This window comes from Hemitrygon akajei, chromosome 2 (genome assembly GCF_048418815.1).
Source record: "Hemitrygon akajei chromosome 2, sHemAka1.3, whole genome shotgun sequence".
NCBI classification, from domain to species: domain Eukaryota; kingdom Metazoa; phylum Chordata; class Chondrichthyes; order Myliobatiformes; family Dasyatidae; genus Hemitrygon; species Hemitrygon akajei.
The window spans coordinates 29,344,492-29,366,970 of record NC_133125.1 but is presented as its reverse complement, the minus strand read 5'-3'; the positions used below and the strand labels follow the sequence as shown (position 1 = coordinate 29,366,970).

The 22,479-nt window shown below is 39.3% G+C and overlaps 1 protein-coding gene across 4 annotated transcripts in view; it reads right to left on the bottom strand.

The window, feature by feature from the left end:
• Positions 1 to 6,658: 6,658 nt before the first annotated feature.
• srfbp1 (serum response factor binding protein 1) overlaps positions 6,659 to 22,479 on the bottom strand; it is a 191,250-nt gene continuing 175,429 nt past the window's right edge. For all 4 annotated transcript variants that reach the window (XM_073069255.1, XM_073069265.1, XM_073069286.1 and 1 more), the window contains 4 exons: positions 19,638 to 19,719; positions 11,959 to 12,799; positions 11,820 to 11,854; positions 6,659 to 8,961 (listed from right to left, as the gene is read on the bottom strand). In XM_073069255.1, the coding sequence (XP_072925356.1) occupies positions 8,777 to 8,961; positions 11,820 to 11,854; positions 11,959 to 12,799; positions 19,638 to 19,719 (1,143 nt within the window). In that variant the 3' untranslated portion in view covers positions 6,659 to 8,776. The remainder of the gene's footprint in view (positions 8,962 to 11,819; positions 11,855 to 11,958; positions 12,800 to 19,637; positions 19,720 to 22,479) is intronic.

Here is a 22,479-nt window from a genome sequence, read left to right as displayed (position 1 = left end):
GCAAAATTAGGCCATATGGTCCATTTGGTCTGCTCTGCCATGCCATCATGGCTGATTTATTATCTCTCTCAAACGCATTCTCCTGTCTTCTTCCTGTAACTTTTGATGCCTTGTCTAATCAGGAACATTTCAACCTCTGCTTTAAATATACCCAATGACATATCCCCTAAAGCTGTCTGTGGCAATGAATACCACAGATTTGCTACCCTGTGGCAAAATAAATTCTTCATTTCTGTTCTAAATGAACTTACTTGCATTCTGAAGCTGTGCTCTCTGGTCCCAGACTCCCACAAAATAAAGTGTCCTTTTATTGCTGGAATACCTATTTCATTCTTTTTTTTGGTCAGAGAGCATTCCCATTTGTGGGGTACAGGGTTATGGAGGGAAGCAGTCGTGGTGGTGTGTGATCATTTGGACTCCATTTTGTTATATCACCTTTTGCTAGAGCTTCTTGTCAAAGCATCACATTTCAATGTGTGTTGGTACATTCTTTTCATAATGGTCTTTAAGGAACACACATCATTTGAACTATATTCAGAATCAGGTTTAATATCACCGGCAGCAGTGTAATGCAATACAGGTGAATAAAGAGGGAAAAATGTAAACCAATTACAGTAAATTGTAATTTATATATGAATATTAGTTAAATTAAAAATATCCATTTTGGAATTGGGTGGCAGAGGGGAAGAAGCTGTTCCTAAATTGCTGAGTGTGTGCCTTCAGGATTCTGTACCTCCTTCCTGACAGTAACAATGAGAAGAGAGCATGTCCTGGGTGATTGGGGTATTTGATAATGGATGCTGCCTTTCTGAGGCACTGCTCCTTAAAGTTGTCTTGGATACTATAGAGGCTAGGACCCAAGATAAGAGCTAAATAATTTTACAACTTTTTGTAGCTTTTTTTGATCATGTGCAGTATCTCTCCTCCCACCCCCCCCCCCCCCCCGCCCATACTAGACAGTGATGCAGCCTGTCAGGATGCTCTCGATGGTACAGTTTGAGTGTTTTAGGTGACAAACAAAATCTTCTCTAACTCTTAATGTATCTGCTGTCTTGACTTCCTTATAGCTGAATCACCAAGTTAGATTCTCAGAGATCTTGACACGCAGGAACTTGAAATTGCTCAACCTCTCCATTTTTGATCCCTTTATGAGGTTTGGTTCATGCCCTTGCCCTATCCTTTCTAAAGTCCACAATAAGCTCTTTGGTCTTACTGACCTTGAGTGCAAGGTGGTTGTTGTGACACCACTCAACTCGCTGGTATATCTCACTCCTGTACGCCCTCTCGTCTCCATCTGAGATTCTGTCAACAGTGGTTGGATCATCAGCGAATTTAAAGACATTTGAGCTATACCTAGCCACCGTCATGGGTATCAAGAGTAGAGCAGTGGGCTAAGCACACATCCCTGATTTGCGGCAATGTTGATCATCAGCGAGGAGGTATCATTACCAATCTGCAGAGATTGTGGTCTTCTCATTAGGAAGTCAACGATCCAATTGCAGAGGGACATACAGAGACCCAGGTTCAGTAGCATATCAATCTGGACTGTGGGAATGATGGTGTTAAGACACTGAGATATAGTCAACAAACAACATCCTGGCATAGGTGTTGCATTGTCCTGGTGATCTAAGCCCATGTGAAAAGCCATTGAGATTGAATCTGCCATTGACCTATTGTGACAATAGGCAAATTGCAGTTGGTCCAGGTCCTTGTTGAGGCAGGAGTTGATTCTAGCCATAACCAATCTCTCAAAGCATTTCATCACTGTAGATGTGGATGCAACTGGAATAGTCATTAAGGCAGCACACACTACTCTGCTTGAGCACTGATATAATTGTTGTATTTTTGAAGTAGGTGGCAACTTCCGATTGTAGTAGTGAGAGGTTGAAAATGTCCTCGAATGCACCTGCCAGTTGGTTGGCACAAGTTTTCAGAGACTTACAATGTATTCCCTCAGGGCCTACCACTTTGTTAAGATTCACCCTCCTGCAAGACAGCCCAACATCGGCCTCCGAGATTCAGCTGCTGTTCCTCATAAAATGCTAAAGGAAAGCTTTCTGCTTCGAAAGCCCTAATTACCAGTTCTACTTACCTGCTTTGCTGATGACCACCAACTGCATGTAATGGCAGTTTCAGTTCTTGCTGCCTTGCAGTCTGCTGGATTATGTAAACCTCTGATGAGAGAGAGAGGAAGAGAGAGGAAAAGAGCAAACACACACAAAATGCTGGTGGAACATAGCAGGCCAGGCAGCATCTATAAGGAGAAGCACTGTCGACGTTTCGGGCCGAGAACCTTCGTCAGGAAAGGGAAAGAGCAAGGAGGGTTGTGTATGTTGTGTACATGTTTGAGATTAGTGGCAGGTGAAGTTGGAGAGTGTGGGGGTAGGAATGAAGACTCTTCTCTACTCCATTCCCAAGGAGTGAGGGGTAGAACCTATCCTGTGCACTAGGAACTCCTAGGAAAGAGAAAGTAATGTATAATTATGAAATAGTCATAGAAAAAGTCCCTATCAGCTCTACTTAAGAGCAATCCAGCTGGTCCCATTTCACAAACCTTCCACAGAAGCAGATCTAGCTCTATTTTGAAAATTAGCATTGAATCTACCTTTCTCTATCTACTTTGTCTATATCCTTCATGATTTTAAATACTTATACCAAATCTCAGGAAACCTCTTCTTTAAAGTGAACAACTCCTACTTCTCTAGTCCCTCCTTGTAACTGACATTTCCCTTTCTGATTTACAAACAAGAGAAAATCTGCAGGTGCTGGAAATCCGAGCAACACACACAAAATGCTGGAGGAACTCAGCAGGCCAGGCAGCATCTATGGAAAAGAGTACAGACGACTTTTCGGGCTGAGACCCTTCAGCAGGACTGTAGAGAAAAAAAGATGAGGAGTTAAATAGTGGGGGTATGGGAGGGAGAAACACAAGGTGATAGGTGAGACTGGGAGGGCGAGGACTGTAAAGTTGACTGGTGAAAGAGATACAAGGCTGGAGAAGGAGGAGTCTGGTAGAAGAGGACAGAAGGCCATGGAAGAAAGAAAAGGGGGGAGGAATTCTAATTTATTCTGGTTATAGATAAAGGAACTCCCCAACTTTAATATGCAAGACCTGTACATACGAGCAAGCTTTTTGGAGTCTGGCTGTATGGATTTGCCAGCAGCTGTAGGTACCCTCTACCTTATGTGGCTACATTTGTGACTAGCAAACTGTTAGGTTACAGATCATTCACAAGAATGTTCTGTAACCTGAGGAGGGTCTGTACCTCTATTAAAGTTATTAATAATTAACAGTTATTACCTACACTTGTCAATTTAGTATCTCAAGCACCCCCTCAACCATCTGGAAATGTAGAAGAGTCTTGACCCAAAGGCAGAGCCGTGGTGATGACTTAGCAGTAAACGATAACTTTAATAATAGACCACAAAATAACAAGCTATGGGGGGCTACAAAACTAGAGAGAACAAAAGCTAAATGCAACAAGGTAAATCTTAGGCAGGGAGAGTGGAAGCTAGGAGCAACTGGTTGAGGCCAGTTGGTGCAATGCATGAACGAGGACTGTTGATGAGAACTGGAGTTAAATAGGCTGCAGGTGAAGAGTCTGGATCAAGTAGCAGGTGAATCCTATTAGCTGGGCAGAGACTGGGAGGTGTCACTGGGAGCAGGCTTTTCCATCTCCCCTCCTCACTCGGGCAATATTGTGCTCTATCTCTTCTCCCCCCTCCCCATTACAATCATGTGCACTAGTGTGCTGACTGGAACAACACAGTATTCCAGTTATGATGTAATCAATGTTTTATATTGTTGCACCTGCTCTCAAACTCTAGTCCTAGCTAATGAAGGCAAATGCTCTTGATTCTCATAGCTGTCTAGTAGACACTTCAATGATCATCGATCCACCCCTAAGGGTTACTCTCTGCTTTTCAATACTACATTGTTCTAGAAATTCATTCCCTGAATTTATCATCTGCAATATCCTTTCCTACAATAAATATACATGAGTAGACCTCACCTGCGTCCTCTGACTCATGCACAGACTGTGTATTTGGTCCACTTTCGCTGGTACTCCCATGCTCCTATCACCTTGTGCTTCTTGATGGTAGAGATCATGCATTAGGGAAGTGCAGTCACAGTAATCTAGATTAATAACTACAGTGCATCCACCGTCAAGGATCTTCACCATTCAGGACAAACCCTATTTGTATTACTATTACCCGGAGGGGGTACAGGAACCTGAAGACCCACAGTCAACATTTTCGGAACTGCTTCCTGTCCAAAATCTGATTTTTGAGCACACTACTTCACCATTCCTTCGGCACTATTTATCTCAATTTTGTAACTTAAGTCATTTTTATGCCTTGCACTGTACTGCTGCTGCAAAACAACAAATTTCATAACATATGTTAATGATAATAAACCTGATTCTAATTATGTAGATAGTACACAATGCCACCGCTGTCTGCCTGTAGTAGAGAAAATTAATGTTGATTGTGTTTGATGGGGTGCCAGTCCAGTAGACTGCTTTGTCCTGGATCATACTTTGTTAGCACAGTACTCATCCAAGGAGGTGGAAGCTATTCCACCACTGCTGAATGTATTTTGTAGATGATGGAAAGGCCTTGGGTTATTGGAAGTCAGTCAAAGGACACCCAGCTACTAAGGTACAGGAGCATTACGTCCCACACCATCAGGTTCTGGAACAGTTATCATCCTGCAACCATCAAACTCCTGAACCAGCGTGGATAACTTCACTTAACTATGAAATAACTCCACAACCTGCAACCCACTTACATGGACTCTACATCTCACGTTCTTCGTATTATACTGTATATATATATCTTTCAGTTTCACAATGTGTCTGCTTTTGCACATTGGTTGTTTGTCAGTCTTTATTTCTACATAGCATTTTACAAATTCTATTTTGTTTGTTTTCCTGTAAATGCCTGCAAGAGAAATCAATCTCAAGGTAGTATATGGTGACATATACCTATTTTAATAATATAGAGGATTCCAGTTAATTGGACAATTGGTAAATAGGGTAAGCCGCTTATTTGGGACAGCCCAAGAACTTTCAATAGTTTTTGGAAGTACAAAAACTGTTTGAGAAAATAACTGGATTCCTTCATTTATTTGGGACAGGAGACCGTTGCTGAACAGTTTCTAACTGGCATCAGGCGCCTGCGCTTGTGTGACCAATAGACAGTAAGACCAAACATCAGCTGTGAGCTCTTGTGTGTTATCCATTTGGTCTGATGGTTGTCAATTCACAAAGCAGTGATAGGCCCCACTACCACTGAGGATGAGGACACTCTTGGCATGTTCCTTTCTATTAGCTATCATCATTCATGAAACAAATACATTGGGACTGTAGGACATTGGTTCAATCCGTTGTTGTCAAATCTGTTAGTTCTAAATATTACACCACATTTTTGTTACTTAGTACATAACCAGATCTGTAGTGCAGCTTCAATAGATTAACACCTCAGCATCTGTAGGTAGAATTGAACTTGATCTCCCAAAATACCTCGCCATGACCCTTGCACTTTATTCACCTGTCTGCACTACACTTCCCCTGGGAATGCAATACTATATTCTGTACTGTTTCCTCTTTACTACCTTGATATAACTATTTATGACATGATCTTTCTGGATAGTGTGAAACAAAGCTTTTCACTATCTCAGTATCTGTGACAATAATAACCTACAACCAATAGAACAGTAATTGTTCACAGCAAACTCATCTAACTGAACAATTTATTTGATAGCAATGTCAGACTGATGGGTATGCAGTTACAGTAAGAGACTGTACATTGACAGGCCACAATTGTGATGGCCAGATCCAGTCCAAGCCCATCTTATTTGGCCACACAACACAAAGGCATGTGCCCTCAGTATAAGGACAGAACCTTGTCCTCACAAGGATTGTGCTGGTAGTCATTTCTATGTTATGACAGACAGAGGCATTTTCCACAATTGGATTGCTGAGGATAAAGTCAAGTGGTTGCCCATACTCGTTCACACATGAAATGCTACAGACAAGATCTAGTAGCTATGTCCTTTGTGATGTAAAGAGCTCAATCTGGAGTAGTCCTATCAAGCTACACTTTGTGATGAACACATAAATGCTAAACCAAGAATACAGTCTTACCCTACACATTTCCAGTGCTTCTTCTAAATTCAAGAGTTGAGGGATAATAGATGGCAACAAGGAGGACATTTTCTTGGTTATTTCTGACCTGATGTCATAAGTCTTCATCAATTCTGGAATTGATACTGAGGACCCTTAGGGCTACTTTTTTCCCTCCTGTATAGCACAGCTACACTGCCTCAGGAGGGTCAGTCATGATTGTGATCCACCTCACAATTTCAATGAACAACACAGAACAGAACAGGCACTTAGATCATCTAGTCAAAATATTAATCTGCCTAGTCCCATTGACCTGCACCTGAGCCACAGTTCTCCTATCCAAATTTCACTTAAATGCTGAAATCAAACCTACATTTACTGGCAGCTCATTTCACACTCAACACCCTGAGTGAAGTAGATTCCCTCATGTTTCCCTTAAGCATTTCACCTTTCACCTTTAACTCGTGTTACGTACCCCGTAACTGGGTCACTTACCAGCAAAGATAGAGAGGTCCGTTGAAGTCTGATGGTACTATTTTTAACAGCATTTATTGATAAAAATACACAAAAATAATATCAATGCAAGCATACAGATAATATACATCGTCAATACTAAATCTAAAAGCGAGGGTATAATAATAATCAATAAGAAATAGCTCTATCGTTATCTAGGGGATAATGTATTGTCCGATGGAAATATAAAAGTCACTTCAGTTCATTCAGGCTGCAGCTTTTGGTTGGAGAGAGAGACGATTTTTTTTTAGAACTTGCCCGTTTTCCTTTTTATGATGTCGATCCTTCGAAATGTCGTCGGTGGTGATCTCTTCTTTAGCTAAGCCGTCTTCCGTGGTAAGGCCTCAATCCCGGGCAACGGGAAAGGACACACGTGGGCCTTCCACCGGCTGTTGCTATAAAACGCTGTCATGGAATTTCTAGCGTTTCTCCTGGTGCGTCTAAACGGGTTGTTCCCCAGACCTTCTTTTATCCTTACTCACGGGGTCTCAGATGTCAATCAGGTTGGAATGATGCCACCCCTCAACCAGCCCACTTTTGGTCATTCCCTGAGGGCTTCAAGTAAATAGTACAGTACTCAATACACAATTCCGTCTCCAAGAGACAATGGCCGTTTCCCGTGGCTTTGTATCGCTGAGGGGCCAGGACATTCCAAACCTCTTGTGGATTCTGCGTCTCTCTCTCTCATTTCCTGGGTCTCCTGACCTGAATTAATAGTGATCTTGCGATTCTCAAAAAAGAGGGGGCTACTTTGTACCCTTCGGCCCCTCAGAGTTGGGGCACAGGCGTATCACTCGTTGCCTCTAGTTCTAATCTTAACCAACATTAGTTTAAAAAAAAAGCCTAGGTTGTGAACCGCTGGTTCAAGTAGATTTCAATGGAATGAATAAAATGTAGGTAAAAATAATACCCTCATGGCCTAGAACTCAACTAGAAAGTTTAAGAAAAAGGAAGATAAAAATAATAAACAGGTTCAGCAACTTCAGTGAATAGGGTTATGCAAAATACCTCAATCATCCCTTGATACAAAATGCATCTGGCTCTGGAGCTTATTACATTTTTTTCTATTGCTAGGCTCAGTGCGAGTCCAGTGGTGGAATGGGAGATCATATAGTCGATCATCTAAACCATAGCTTCTCTCATTATACATTACAATGCGCAGGTGTGAAAGTTAGGGACAAGCTGACTCAGCAGCTTGCAGTTTTGTATTCAGTTTCTAGCAACAGGTGAGAACAATATGGCCCGGAACTTTTGTGGTACTGAGGTACAATTGTTTTTAATGTAAAGGTTACCACATTTAATTTGGAAAAGAGTTTCCAACTGATGAGAGTTCTGCAAAATTAAATGGTGCTATTGTTGTCTTATTGAGATTGAAGAAATGCAGCTGTGAACTGTAGAAAATCTGAAATGTATGATACTGGCCATGAGCCATTCAGTATTGGGAAAAGGTCAGTGTAGGCCAGCAATTTCAAAATCAAATTTCTGTCTACATGGGCATCTTATTTGCAGACCAATATATTTCAGGTTACCAGCCATTTGTGCCGTTTGTTTTTTTTTAATATTTCCATTTGTCTTGATACACAATGACTTAGAATTTTGAATTAAAAGCACAAAATCTAAACACAGGAGTGCTATAATATTATATTGGTATGGCAATAATGATAAAGTATTTAAAGACTCAGAAGTTATGAGAATATATTTTCTTGGAGGAAATTGAGACAAAACTCAATATATCACGTGTGAATGAATGAAGAAACACAGATTTTTGAAATTATTGCTTTAAATTGTAGGCATTTTGAAATATTTCAGCAGAGAATTTATCTTTGTACATGATGAGTAATCTCAGGACTGAAACTTATAAAATTATCAAAAAGCATTTTGTAAATTATTTACTTAAAACTTAACAGTTCTTGTATTTAAATATGAATTTTAAATCTTTAGAAGTGTAAAGTTAAAACAGTTCTCAAGATCATTTTGCAACAAAATGCAAATATAAACTGCAATTTCAGTATGAAACATGACAGATATTTGATATTTGTAAAATAATTTCTTCAGATATTTTAATCTGGTTTTGGAACTGCTTTAATACAAAACAATGCAATGCAATGCAATTCCACCATTTCTTTTTAAAGAAATTAATCATCAAATCTGATCTTTTTCCCCTGGAATGCAACTATTTGGATCTGCTCTTTCCGTCTTCTACTTGCTTCCCAAGAAGGATGAAGTGATTGTTGTGGTTTTGGAATTGCATCTCCACGCTTCCCTTGGGATTTCTCACGAAAAGACAATTTTTTGGAGTTAGAACTTTTGTGCTGAACAGCTGCAAACGCAAATCAAAATTCCAGAGAAGTCATGATCAACAAGCAGACCACATTTAAAGTACAAAGATATTAGATTACGTAAGAGTTTTTAGATCAACAAAAGTTATGTAGAAGTAGCAAAGCATATCAGTGCAAATAATCTTCAAATTGCATAATCAACATAACATTCATCTGCCTCAGTGCATTAGAAAATCCATATATTTTCAGTTTTCAGTAGTGTTACACAAGTAAGCAATTCATATTAGTATCAGAAAAAAAGACACCTTTCAATACATCATCTGAATTAAAAATAAAATTACCTGCAGAGTAACAGAACGAAGTAATGTTCTGACATTTATTGAATGCAGGGAATATAATTGTTTAACGGGGAAATTCAAAAGCTAACAAACTAAGAGGAATGTCTGTTTCTGATGACCTTCACAGCCACACAATTCAATCTACCGGTATTCTGCAAATAAATGTCTTTCAGTTGTAGAAGAGCAGCAAGTTCATAATTTGTAACTGAATTCAATGAAATGAAAAATTATTTTGTCTGCCATACATGGTTTTACCTAAGAGCCTAATAAACGAATAGATTCATAAAAGTTGAGATGTTAAAACATTACACATGCATTTGGAATGCTTTCCTTATTAAAATATGTTTTTGAAGCACAGCTGACCTGCAGCACACATCAATCATCTTGTGGGAATACTACATTACTAAAATGAGAAGACCTTTAAATTCCCTGAATAAATGGAGACAATGTTTTCTAATGTAACATTTAAAGTGATCTTAAAATGCATTAATTTTCTAGCAAGACCTGGAATACACAAATTGGGGGTTGAAGGAGATCACAAGGACCCTCACTTATATAATAAGATCATGGTCATTGTGATTGTAACCACAACTTGCAATCCCAAGTATCTGCAGTAACCTCTTACACCATTTTATATCAAGTGTTTATCTGTCTCTGATTTAAAAAAATATTCAAAGAGTCTACTTCCATTATCCTTGGGGAAGAGTTTCAAAGACCTACAATCCCTGAAAGGATAACAAAATAACTTGTTATTTTGAAACCATGACTCTAATTCTGCATTCTCTATTGAAGGAAAATACTGGTTGAAATCACTCAAGATTTTGTATGTTTGAATGTAGTTTCATTGTTTCTTTCTACTTTGCTAAATTCTTGTGGATACAAGCCTAGCATGTCCAATCTTTTCTAGTGAGATAATCCGCCTATTCCAGCTCTCTGAACCGCTTCCAGTGCATTAATATCCTTCCTTAAATATGAGGCCAATACTGGTTTCAGTAATGCTCTATATAAATGAAACATAATGTCCCTTCTTGAGTATTCAGTTCCCCAGCAATAAACAATAAACAAAAGCTAAACAATGGTTAGCTTTCCTAACCATTTCCTGTACTGCATTTTTGCCTTATGCATTAAGACATTCATATTCCTCTGCATCTTGCATCACAAAGACACACTCCTTTCTTATTTTTTTCTCTGTCCAATTGAAATATCTCATGTTTTCCCGCATATTTCATGATCATGGCCCCATATTTAACCTACCTAGTTTCCTTTACAATCCATTAATCTCTCTGTAACATCCTCTAGCCCGTATCCTTTTTGCTACAGGCTCTTGATCATTTCCAATGTCTACTACTTCACTACTAACAAGCATTTTTTCCAGATGCCTCGGTCCTAAGCAATGGAAACCCTCCTCAAACCTCTCTCTTCTGTCTTAAGTAGTATCTTCAATTCTGTATTTTTGATATCAACCCACATAACCCCTTGTGAAATATCTTTCCACATTATTATGCTGGAAGTACTATATACATTTAAATAATATGTTGTTGGAGAAGGTATACAAGTTAGTAAAGGCAGAGAGGAATGAGTGAAACAATTGCTTTCCAACCCTCTAGATGTATACTTTCTTAACCTAGCCCGCCAACAACCTGAAGCACTTGTGTGATAAAGATTATCCCACTGATAGTGGCTAGGGAACAGCAGGTGGCCACACAAACACATACAACAACTTGTAGAGCGCCCTGGATCGTGAAGAGTAGTAAGTGGGCACCAATGCCAAATCTCAGTGGGTGACAGCAACACAGCACAGGGTGAGAGTGAAACTAAGAATTGATTCTAAGGGAGAGGCCTAGTTTCCAGCACCGTACATTAATTTGCAGCAATTACTGTCTTTATCATCACTATTATTCAAAATACTAATTTGATCATAGTAAGTTCCTTAAGGATTCCATTATAGTTTGATATCATACAGACTTTAGCTCATTAAACAAGAGGATAAAGAGATTTCTCACTGGAAATTTGTGGTTTGTTATACATCAGGAAACAAAATTAAATGGAAGTCCTTCTCATGATATGTTAAAAGTTTTCCAAGGATAAATTGCTCAGAATCAAGTCATTTAGCCTATGCAATAAAATAAATATTCAAACTTGCTTATTCACTTTCCGTATGATAATGGCTGAGAATTCCTGACAAAGAAGTATTATGAAGATCATTTATTGATAGATATTTGAGCTCCAAGGAATGAACGCATTGAAGGAATCAAGGAATAAATTGAAGAAATGAAATAAATTCATCTCAGATCTTACTTTATGGTAGGAAAGATGTGAGGGCATGCATAATCCACTATAGTCTACAATGGGGGCAATTATTTGTGCACCAGAGTACTCAATGTGCAAATCCCTTTCTACTTTCCATACTTCTAATAATGCTGTATACATTGATGCAACCAAGCAAAGTGTACAACAACAGCATAGAAACTGTTGTGAATAATTGTGAATACATTTAAAATAAAATGCACAGCATTTGAATAACCAACGAAAACCCAGCAAGAAATACCATCTACACTGACCAGATTTCTTGTTCTTGACTTGTCCTTGGAGATTGCTGTGAAAAAAAACAATAGTTTAAAATCAAGTTCATTTACCAGTGGGTAGCATAATTATTTATAGGAATTTAATTCAAAGTGAATAAACATATCTGATCCTTACCTCTTCTGCACTGATGCCCTTGAACTCGACAAATTGCTACAAAATAAAGATCCAAATTTTGTCTGTTCCCCGCTGCTCTTTTTTCTATTAAGATTGCTCTTTATTTCCTTCAGGCCAGTTGGCATATTTCTCTCATTATCATTTTCAACGTTGACATCAGCTGCTGGATCAGATTCTTGCTTCCTTTTATTTGTTCTTTTCACCTTTCCAATGAAGAAATCATCATCCCCACTCTCATCACTAGATGACTGATTATAAAACCTCTCCTCTGTGCTATCATCAAAATACTCTTCTTCTTCATCAACACTCTCATCTTCTTCAATAGGTTTTGAGTTATGTGAATTAATTGAAACTTGAATTTTTTTCTCTATATTTAACTGGGCAGGTTTCATCTCTTTAGTAATTTGAGAAACCAAACCTGCAGCTTGGTTTTTGGAGGTGTCTTCTTGACTGAAACAATCTTCACTCAAAGCTTCGGATTTGGATTTTTCTGGAGTTGCACTAATTTGTTCGATATCTATTGCTCTAGATTCAGTCTGTTTGGTAACTTGAGAAACCAATGCGGACTCAGCAGCTTGGACTTTGGTGGCATCTTCATTAGTGAAACACTTTTCAATCGTAACTTCAGGTTCAGATTCTTCCAGAGTTGCACTGGCTTGTTTGATAAGCGTTGGTTTGCTTTTCTCACTTATGGTATTGTCTCTTTTCATCTTATTTGTCTTACCATGGGACATTCCTTCTTGCCTTGAGGGCTTTAATGACTCTGTTTTCAACTGTGGCTCCTGCAGCAACTTCTGGTCTTTGTTTTTTTCTCTAGCTTCTTTAAATGAATTTACAGCAGCTGGCAAAAAAATGAGGAAAAATATTTTTTTTTTTAAACACATCACATAAGGGTATTTCATGTCACATTTCCATATTATATGGAATTTCCAAATGGCATTCCCCAATCGAACACACACAAAATACCAGAGGAACTCAGCAGGTCAAGCAGCATCTATGGAAAGGAAAATAGTCTACGTTTTGGGCTGAGATTCTTCATTGGTCCTGTCATCAACTCTTTATTCCTTTCCTCAGGTGCTGCTTGACCTGCTGAATTCCTCTAGCATTTTGTGTGTGTTGCTCTGGATTTCCAGCATCTGCAGAATCTCTTGTGTTTATTCCTCCAGTCTTGTTTTCTTTGTAGTTATAGACAGAAACACAAATAGCAAAAGTGTATAATTAATGCCAATCATTTAATCACTTGCCCATACAACAGAATACAGTGAAATGATCTCAAGTAGCAGTTCTATTTAATTGTGTTATTTTATTAAGAGAAATATAAGTAAAACATTGTAAAACTGTTACCGTAAAATATTGAATGCTTCATTACCCAATTTTAAAATTAAGTCTACAATAATGGTTTATAAAACATCAGCTAATCTTAAACTTGAAATTTCACTTTTGTCCAACGTGCCTTCTTGAGCTAGTCCCATACTCTTTTAAATCTTTCCTATGCTAGGATAGACTAGGCTTGTTTGCTTTGGAGCAGAGGAGGCTGAGGAGGAATCTGGCAGAGGTGTACAGAATTATGAAAAGCATAGATAGAGTAGATTGTAAGATATTTTCCCCTCAGCAGAGGTGATTAAGTACAGAGGATATAGGCTTAAGTGAGGATTAAGACATTTCGATGGGATTTGTCAAAGACTTTTTTTTTTACCCAGGAGATGTTGCAATCTGGAATACTCAAACTGTGAAGATGGTGGAAGCTGTACTCTCACATTTAAAAAGCGCCTGGATGAGCACTGGAATCATCAAGACATCACAGGGTATGGACCAGAAGCACAAGAGATTCTGCAAATAGTGGAAATCTTGAGCAACACATACAAAACGAGAGAGGAACTTAGCACGTCAGGCAGCAAATATGGAGTGGAATAAATTGTGGACATTTTGGGCCAGGGCTCTTCATCAAGCTACAGACCAGCATCTAGTAAATGGGATGAGTACAGACAGGTACTTAATAGTCAGCAGGGGTATGGTACGCTGAAAATCCTGTTTCAGTATTCTATGTGCAAAACCTGTTTTTGAAGGAAGACTCCAATTACAATCTGCAGACGCAGGAAATACAAGCAACACACACAAGATGCTGAAGAAACTCAGCAGGTCAGGCTTCATCCATGGAAAAAGAGTACAGTCATCGATTTGAGTCAAGTTGAGGGGCCCCGGCCCAAACCGTCGACTGTACTCTTTTCCATAGATGTTGCCTGGCCTGCTGAGTTCCTCCAGCATTTTGTGTTTGAAGGAAGGCCTCTTAATGTGTAAAGTTATAAAGATCTACCCAGGATGTTACATTTCAATATTAAAAGTATTTATTTGAATGAATAAATAGACAACAGATGAAAGGGTAAGGAAGAGGTTTAAAGACATCTAGTAACTCTGAAGTATGAAAACGATCTGTAAGACCAAACAATAAAACCTCAAGAAAATACTTTGCAGTACATGTAACTGCTTAATTAATTCTGTGAAACCAAAGTAACTTATAAAACATTCAGACTATGGTAAACATCTTACTTTATGAAAGAAGCTTTATATATTTTAAATGTGGCATTATCTAGTTAGACAAGAACTCTGGATTTTTCCTTCCCATATTTTGTACATCCCAGTTGAAGGGTGCATGGATTGGGAGAATTAATTCAAGGATGCAGCTGACAAAAACACAAAAAAGTACTCAGAGTAGCACTTGGTACATTTACTGTTTTCAGATTTAAGTTTGGCCACTAACTTGCATTTTCTTTTCAAATGACATTTTCTTGACAGTATTCTTTTGATGGATATATTTGATCATTGCTTGTTGAATTTTACTTTGAACTAAAAGGAGTCAAAGATCAGTAATAGTTTGAATGACATAGATTATGATGGAAATGCTTCTTCCACTATATTATTCGATTATCTAGAACTACAAGGTACAACTTTCCATCAAAGACACATAATCCCTCCTCCCCCCCATGATGGCACTGCACTGGGGTGCAGCGGTCTTTCCAGGTCTAACCAACGGAGTAATTGTTTGTCTTTTCTGTTTTTTTATGATGGCAAGACACTGCTCGATATTAAAATCATCAAATACTATAGATCTACACCAGAAGGGAGTTGCTAGATAGCTATGGAGCTGGACTTGTTACGTACTGTGCTGTAATCTGCCACAGCAAGCCAGGGAATAAAGTGCCAGAAGAAGTTCAACAAAAGGTGCAATTAATTGCCTTGGACGTTTTTTGTGATTGCAAGACCCTGTTGGACATTGGTAATGTAGAATACTAGAAGCCCGGTCCACGGGTTCCTTGGCAAGAGTGATGCCGGGGGTGCTGGCTGGCCTCAGTTGTTGCATGAATTAGGTCCCCATGCTGTGGTGACGCTGTTGCAGCCGCCCAGGAGGGGAGACCCCAGAGGCAGTGTGTGAGAGAACAGAGGCGCACTGGACACCCTAGAATTTGTGCTGAGTTGAGGGCTGGCCCCTCCGTACAGTGCTGCCCGCAATCTGTGGCTGCACCAGCGCATGATGAGGAACTACTGCATGTTTGTTCTTGCAGAAACATGGCTCCAGGACAACACCCCATACATCTTTTCCTGTTGCTGCAAAAGTACTGTTCCATGCTTAAGTGATCAAAGTGCTTCCTGCGTTATGTGTTCTTGCTGAAACTGATAATGAATCCCTGCTATTGCACTGCATGATGTGCTCTATTTGGGATTTGGAGGACTTGGAAGCAGATGAGGGTAACAGCGAGATTCTTTAATCACAAGGGTTTAAGAATTCTCTCTGGAACATGTGATATCTAATTAAGAAACAGAACCTAGTTTAAAATTAAATTATAGAAGTGAAATAACCCTCGGGAAAGAAAGATGGAACTGAGGGATAAGAGAAATGACCGTAAAAAGTTATTTTGAAATCTCTAACAAGCACAGATACGGCACATTTGTAAAATTCAATTTTCATGGCTAGAGAGTTGTCTGGTAGTAATTTAGTGATTACACCATCAGTCCTAGGCTTTTTTGCCATGTTTAATGGGTTTCAAAACGGCGCTGAGGTGTGACCTCCATTGAGACATGGCACAGATTTTTGTTTAATTGCTTAATTTTTCAAAGCTTTTTAGGTTTGTAAGGATGGTTTTAGGGTCAGAGGAGGTCAGCTTAGTGTTTAGGAACAGGGATGTGGGGGAATTGGAGGTCAGGTTGGAGTCTAAATAACTGCTCTGTATTTGAATTGAGTCCACAGCATTCCACTGGGGGGGGGGGGGGGGGAAGAGGGAGCAATCGGAAGTCAATATACAATGACATAGATAGGAAAAGGGATGATGTCCTGAAGAGTGAATACAAGTTAGGAAAGAGGTTAAAAAGCAGGACCTTAAGGTAGTAATCTCTGGATTGCTGCCTGTGCCATGTGCCAGTGAGTGTAGAAATAGCATGATCTGGTAGACAAATGAATGACAAGTGCAAGAGGAAGGGTTTCAGATTTATGGACCATTGGGATCTCTTCTAGGAAAGGTGTGACCTGTGGAAAAGGAATGGTTATGCCTGAACTCAAGAGGTATCAATGTCCTTGAGGGCAGGTTTGGTATAGCTATTGGAGGGTTTATACTAGATTGGCAAGGGTATGGGAACCAGAGCATTAAGTCTGACGCTGGAGCTGTTGGTATAAAGGTAGATGCAATGTGTTGAGAGACTATGAGGAAAGATCGGTAGTGGAAAGGGCATAATTGCAAACAGTTCAATGGCTCGGAAGTACAAAGAATAAGGCATGGATGAGTGCATGAAATTACAATGTTCTGGTTATTATATAGGCTTCACTGTCACAAGGGCAGGATTGTTCTGCGGTTTAAATGCTTCAAAAGTGATAAGGAGGAAAGTAAAATATGCAATGGGGGTGGGGTGAAAGAATTACTAATGAGGGATAGAATCACAGCTGCAGAAAGGGAGGATGTCATGGGGAGATTGTCTACTGAGTCAGTCAGTGTGGGTGTAAGACAGAAACATGAAGGAAGCAATCATTCTTCTGAGAGTATTCTATAGGCCACAAAGAACATTGAGTAGATTAGTAGCAGATTTTGGAAAAGTGCAAAAATAACAAGGTTTTTGTCATAGGAGACTTCAACTTCCCTAATATTGACCGGCAACTTCTTAGTCTAAAAGGTTTAGATGGAGCAGAACTTTTTCTGGTTTGTCTGGGAAGGGTTCCTGTTGCACAATGTGGACAGGCCAACTGGAGTGGCTATTCTGGACACAGTACTAGGCAATGAAGCTCGTCAGGTGACAGATCTCTGGGGTGGTGGGAGGGGGAGGTGAGCATTTTGGAAATAGTTATCCAACTTCCTGACCTTTAGTACAGCCATGAACAAGGATAGGAGTAGCTGATATGGTAAAGTATTTAATTGGACGAAGGCTAATTACAATGGCATTAGACAGCAACTTGGGAGCGTATACTGGGGTTTTGGATAGTTTTCTCCCCACTGAGAAAGAGAGGAGCGGCTAGCTGCTTCTGGATTGCACAAGGTGGGCAATTGAGAGAGATAGTCTACCATGACTGGGTGCTGTCCTGCCTAATGATGGATGCTGAAATAGAACGGTTGTACAGCCAGGTACCATCTCATGATGCATGCATTGTGGTCTTTCATGGAGTGGATCCAGGTGAGAACTTTGCGGTCGTTCTCCAGAAATAATACTCTGCCTAGCAGATAATGCCGGAGGCTCTCCAAGACCCATTTTATGGCAAGAGCTTCCTTTCCAACAGCTTGTCTCTCGCAGTAGCGGCTTCCGACTAAGGTACAATGCCTGCTGTTCTTCTCCTTCTTTCCCCTGGGCTTAGGACTACTCCAATCCCCATTGTTGAGGCGTCGACTTGGAGGGTGAATGGTTTGGTGAAGTCTGGGCTGATGAGGACCGGCTGGGAACAAAGCCTCCTTCAGAGTCACAAAGGCTTCCTCACATTCTTTGGTCCACTGGACTATGATTCTTTGCAGACTTCAGTGTCAGTTCCTGTTAGTGGGACTGCCAAAGCAGCAAACTGAGGGAAATTGAGGGATAAAATGTCGCTACCACCCGACTAATCCCAGGAAGAACCAGACCTGCTTCTTCTTGCGGGGCCACAGAAGTCAGAAGCTGATAGTAGATGGATCATATTCTGCCTGGAGGTAAGTGACTAGTGGTCTGCCTCAGAGATCTATTTTGGGACCCCTGCTTTTTGTGATTTTATAAATGACTTGGATGAGGAAGTAGAGGGGTGGGTGAGTAAGTTTGCAGTTAACACAAAAGGTTAGAGGGGTTGTGGATTTATTTTAGAGATATAGTGCAGAACAGGCCCTTCTGGCCCACTGACCCCACCATTTAACCCTAGCCTACTCACAGAACAATTTACAAAGTCCAATCAACCTACTAACTGGTATGTCTTTGAACTGTGGGAGGAAATGAAAACCCCCCCACCACATGCAGGAAGAATTCAAACTTTTTTTTTTAAACAGAGAACACCAGAATTGAACTCTGAACTCTGACGCCCCAAGCTGTAATAGCGTTGCGCTAACCACAATGCTACTGTGACGCTCACATAGACTCTCATAGGTTACAACAGGACATAGACAGGATTCTGACTTGGCATAGAAGTGGTGGATGGAGATCAATCCTGAAAAATGTGAAGTGAATCACTTTAGGTGGTCAAAATTGAAGGCAGAGTACAAGATTAATGGCATGATTAGCAGCATGGAGGAAAAGAGGGATCTTGGGGTCTAAGTCTATAGATCCCTCAAAGTTGCCATGCAATGATAGGGTGATTAAGAATGCATATGGTGTGTTGAAGAATTGAGTCCAAGAGCCACTAGGTAAAGTTGCAGCTTTCTAAGACTCTGGTTAAACAACAAGTAGAATATTATGTTCAGTTCTGGTCTCCTCATTATAGAAAGGATTTAGAAGCTTTAGAAAGGGTGCAGAGGAGAGTTACCAGGATGCTGCTTGGATTATGGAAGATTTCTGATGAGGAAAGGTTGAGCGAGGTAGCACTTTTCTCTTTAGAGTGACAGAAGATAAGAGGTGACTTGATAAGAGTTGTTTAACATTATGAGAATCATAGATAGAGTAGACAGCCAGCACCTTTTCCCCAGGGCGACAACGGCCAATAGCAGAGGATATCTGTTCAAGGTGAGTAAAGGAAAGATTAGGGAAGATGTCTGAGGAAGTAGTTTTTAAAAAAAACACCGAGTGCAGAAGATGCCTGGGATTAACACTGGGGTATAATCAAAGTACCTCTTTATTTTAGTGCCCTATCACACAGCATGCACCAACTGCAGTTGGGAGAATGAAATGTATGAAGCTTTCTTGGTTAGATGTCCCAAAACTATTCTTACTGCAATTTTGCTTCATTCTTCTGTAATCCATGGCCAAGAAAAGAAACAGAAAATAGCTTTTCAGCATTCGTAATACCAAGCTCAAGTTTCTACTTTAGGCTCTTTTCCCCATAGGTCTTATGACAAACTATAACATCAGAGTTCATAATTCTGGTCAATGACTTCAAACTCATGAAAACTAAATTCTGAGCTAACACAAATTTAGATGTTACATAAGAGCAGATAGTGTCCTTATTGGAATGAACACATTTGTTTCAAAGATGACAACACATACAAGTCATGACTAAAGGAGTTTTTTCATTACAGTAAACTTTATTTTACCTTTAATAGCTGCAATTTTCTTGCACACAAGTGGATGTGATGCAATCCTTGCAATTGCTCGTTCCTCGCTTGTGGAAGAGGGCTGCATAGACAAACAAGAAAGAAAACCATTAATGCACAGTGAATATTGAAGGTATTAATCAGTGCTGTACAGACAAGTTCAATCTCTTGCCTAATTAGTGACAAAGCCCCTTCATAACAAACACCTCACTGCTTGTCTAAAAAGCAGGGACTGCTTCCCTAAAAAGAAAACTGTTGCTTAGTCAGTGATTGCCTCAGATACAGAACGATCTTCAGGAGTTGATTACATATATGGAAACAGTAACTTTCCAACATTCTCCCAAAGCACCAAAAGGAATACTTCACACTACAATTTTGTACAGCGCCAAGAGAAAGATTTCAGTAAAGTGATCATCTGCAATTTCCAACTAGTTACAATATTTCCTCAAGATGCTAAATTGTTAATTTACTGGTATTCAATCTTACATGAAAGTTGTTTCTTATAAATGAGTTTCACACCTTCAGTTTTTAATGGTTAATGGAAACTTTAAAATAGAATTGCTAATTTCTATTTAAAATGGTAGATTTACTTTCCTTGCTCTTTTGTTTCTCTTTTAATCCATTTTTTCCCATCCTTCATCTTTTAATCCTAATTTCACATTTAGTTCACCCACTCTAATTCACATTCCCTTGTGTGCATTGGCATTTTCACAATTTTTCCACCGGATTTGTTGAGGGTACACACAGCTGCTTGTCTGTTCAAGTTTCTGATGCCAGGTTTCCCCTGCTATGCCATTTTTAGCTCCCAGTTTTAGCAAACTAGCATGCAAAAGCTTAAAAGATCAAAATGCAGAAAGTTGAAAGGTTACAAGAGCTAAATGTTGGTACAGCAAACTTGGGCAGAATGTTTAAATAACCATATGCAGGTCAAACCTAAATAATTTAGAGAGAAAATGGACCTATATTTTATTTACTAAACATATTTCATGCTTCATTGTTCAAAACACTTTATTTTTATTTATCTATTGAGAAGTACAGCACGGAAACAGCCCTTCTGGCCCAATGAGCCTGCACCACCCAATTACACTGTGACTAATTAACCTACTGATCTGTACATCTTTGGAACAAGAGAGGAATCTGGAGCACCCAGAGGAAACCTACGTGGTCATAGGGAGTAAGTACAAACTCCTTACAGCAGTCATGGGAATTGAACCTGGGTCACTGGTGTTGTCGTAACTTTACACTAACTGCTATGCTATCATGCTGCCCCTTTAGAGCCAATTTTGATAAAACAGGGTGTTATGCAAATATTAATTTGTATGCATCAGACAGATTACTTATTTGGTGGTGGTATCTCAGAGGCAAAACCACACAGAGTAATTCAACAAAATGTCAGGTATTGTGTGCTATATACAAACTTGGCAGAGGTAGTTTCTTTCAGCCAGTTTAAGTACTCTCCTTGAAAGGCTTTTTTGCTCTTGCTAGCTTCATGCAATAAGAATCATAATGGTATCGAGTTAAGCATCAGATTGTAGTTATTTTTAAAACTATGTCTCTTCTCATTGAATTGACAACCATTTCAAGCCATTCCCCCACCACAGTTATGTATTTAAGCAGAATTCTCAAGCAAAGCTGGTGGCCTGTGTGGATTAGTTCATATAATTCCAGTAAAAAGAAACCTCAATAAAGTGATCTGATGTGTTGAAGAGTCATAAATGTACAGCACAGAAATAGGCCCTTTGGCCCATGCTGACTGGATTATCTATCTATGCTAATTTCATTTGCCTGCATAACGCTTGTATAACTATACTCCATTTATCCAAGTACCTTATCAACACTGAGTGGAAATGAATCCATGGAAATCCTCGTTGTCTTTTGTTCATGAGAGTAAGAAATACACTTCACTCAATTATGCCCTGAGTAAGCAGCAATATGATTTGCTATGATTACATATCTGGGAACAGCTGCATTTGGTTGAGCGTGAACTATAAATCTTCATGGTTCAACAACAATAAATTCCATTTCAAACTGAGGCAAATCTGGACAGTTTGTAGATTATGCTGATAGAGCTTAAGATATAGGCCAGATTCTGAGGGAAATTTCCTCATTTAATTAGCGCCTAGTTCATGACAAATACAAATATGTCAGACTTATTGCTTGTTACTCGTAATTATGCTTCAATGACAACCAAATATTAAACTCCATGGGAATAATTAGGACCCTTCCCCAATGATTTGATGGAACAGAATGGGATTAAAATATGTACTAATTTACTGTGAATTGCTTAAATGTATTTGAATATTTGGATATTTATACTTCTTGATGTTTTAAAGTTATTTTTTCTTAATTTAAAAGGATCTAATTTTATTAGTTTGATATAATATTGAATGTTTCTAAATGATGAACCAGCTGCTAAAGTTTTTAATGAGCATTTTTGTGGGAGTGAACGTTCTGCCTCCATTTCCCACCACCAACTCTCGTGCAACAGGATTTTTAAGCAAAAGACATAGCCAGGCCTTCCAATAAGTTAGCTTCTGGGGATCTGCACATGGAATGCATCATGTTTCTTCACAGGTCATCTGTGTGCATGGGTGGCTCATCTCTGACCACAACTTCTGGGCAGGTTATGCTTCCATTTCACTGTTTGTTATTTCACTCCACTCCATGAATCTTTGCACTTTCCTACGCTATGCAGTGTGGTTACCTATGTGACACTCCACCAATTTCAATTCCACTGAAGACATTATACAAGTACAGTATATTTCATTTAAATATTAAATTATTTTACTGTACTTAAAGACACCCAATAATGTACTTAAACTTGAGGAGTAATTAGTGCTGT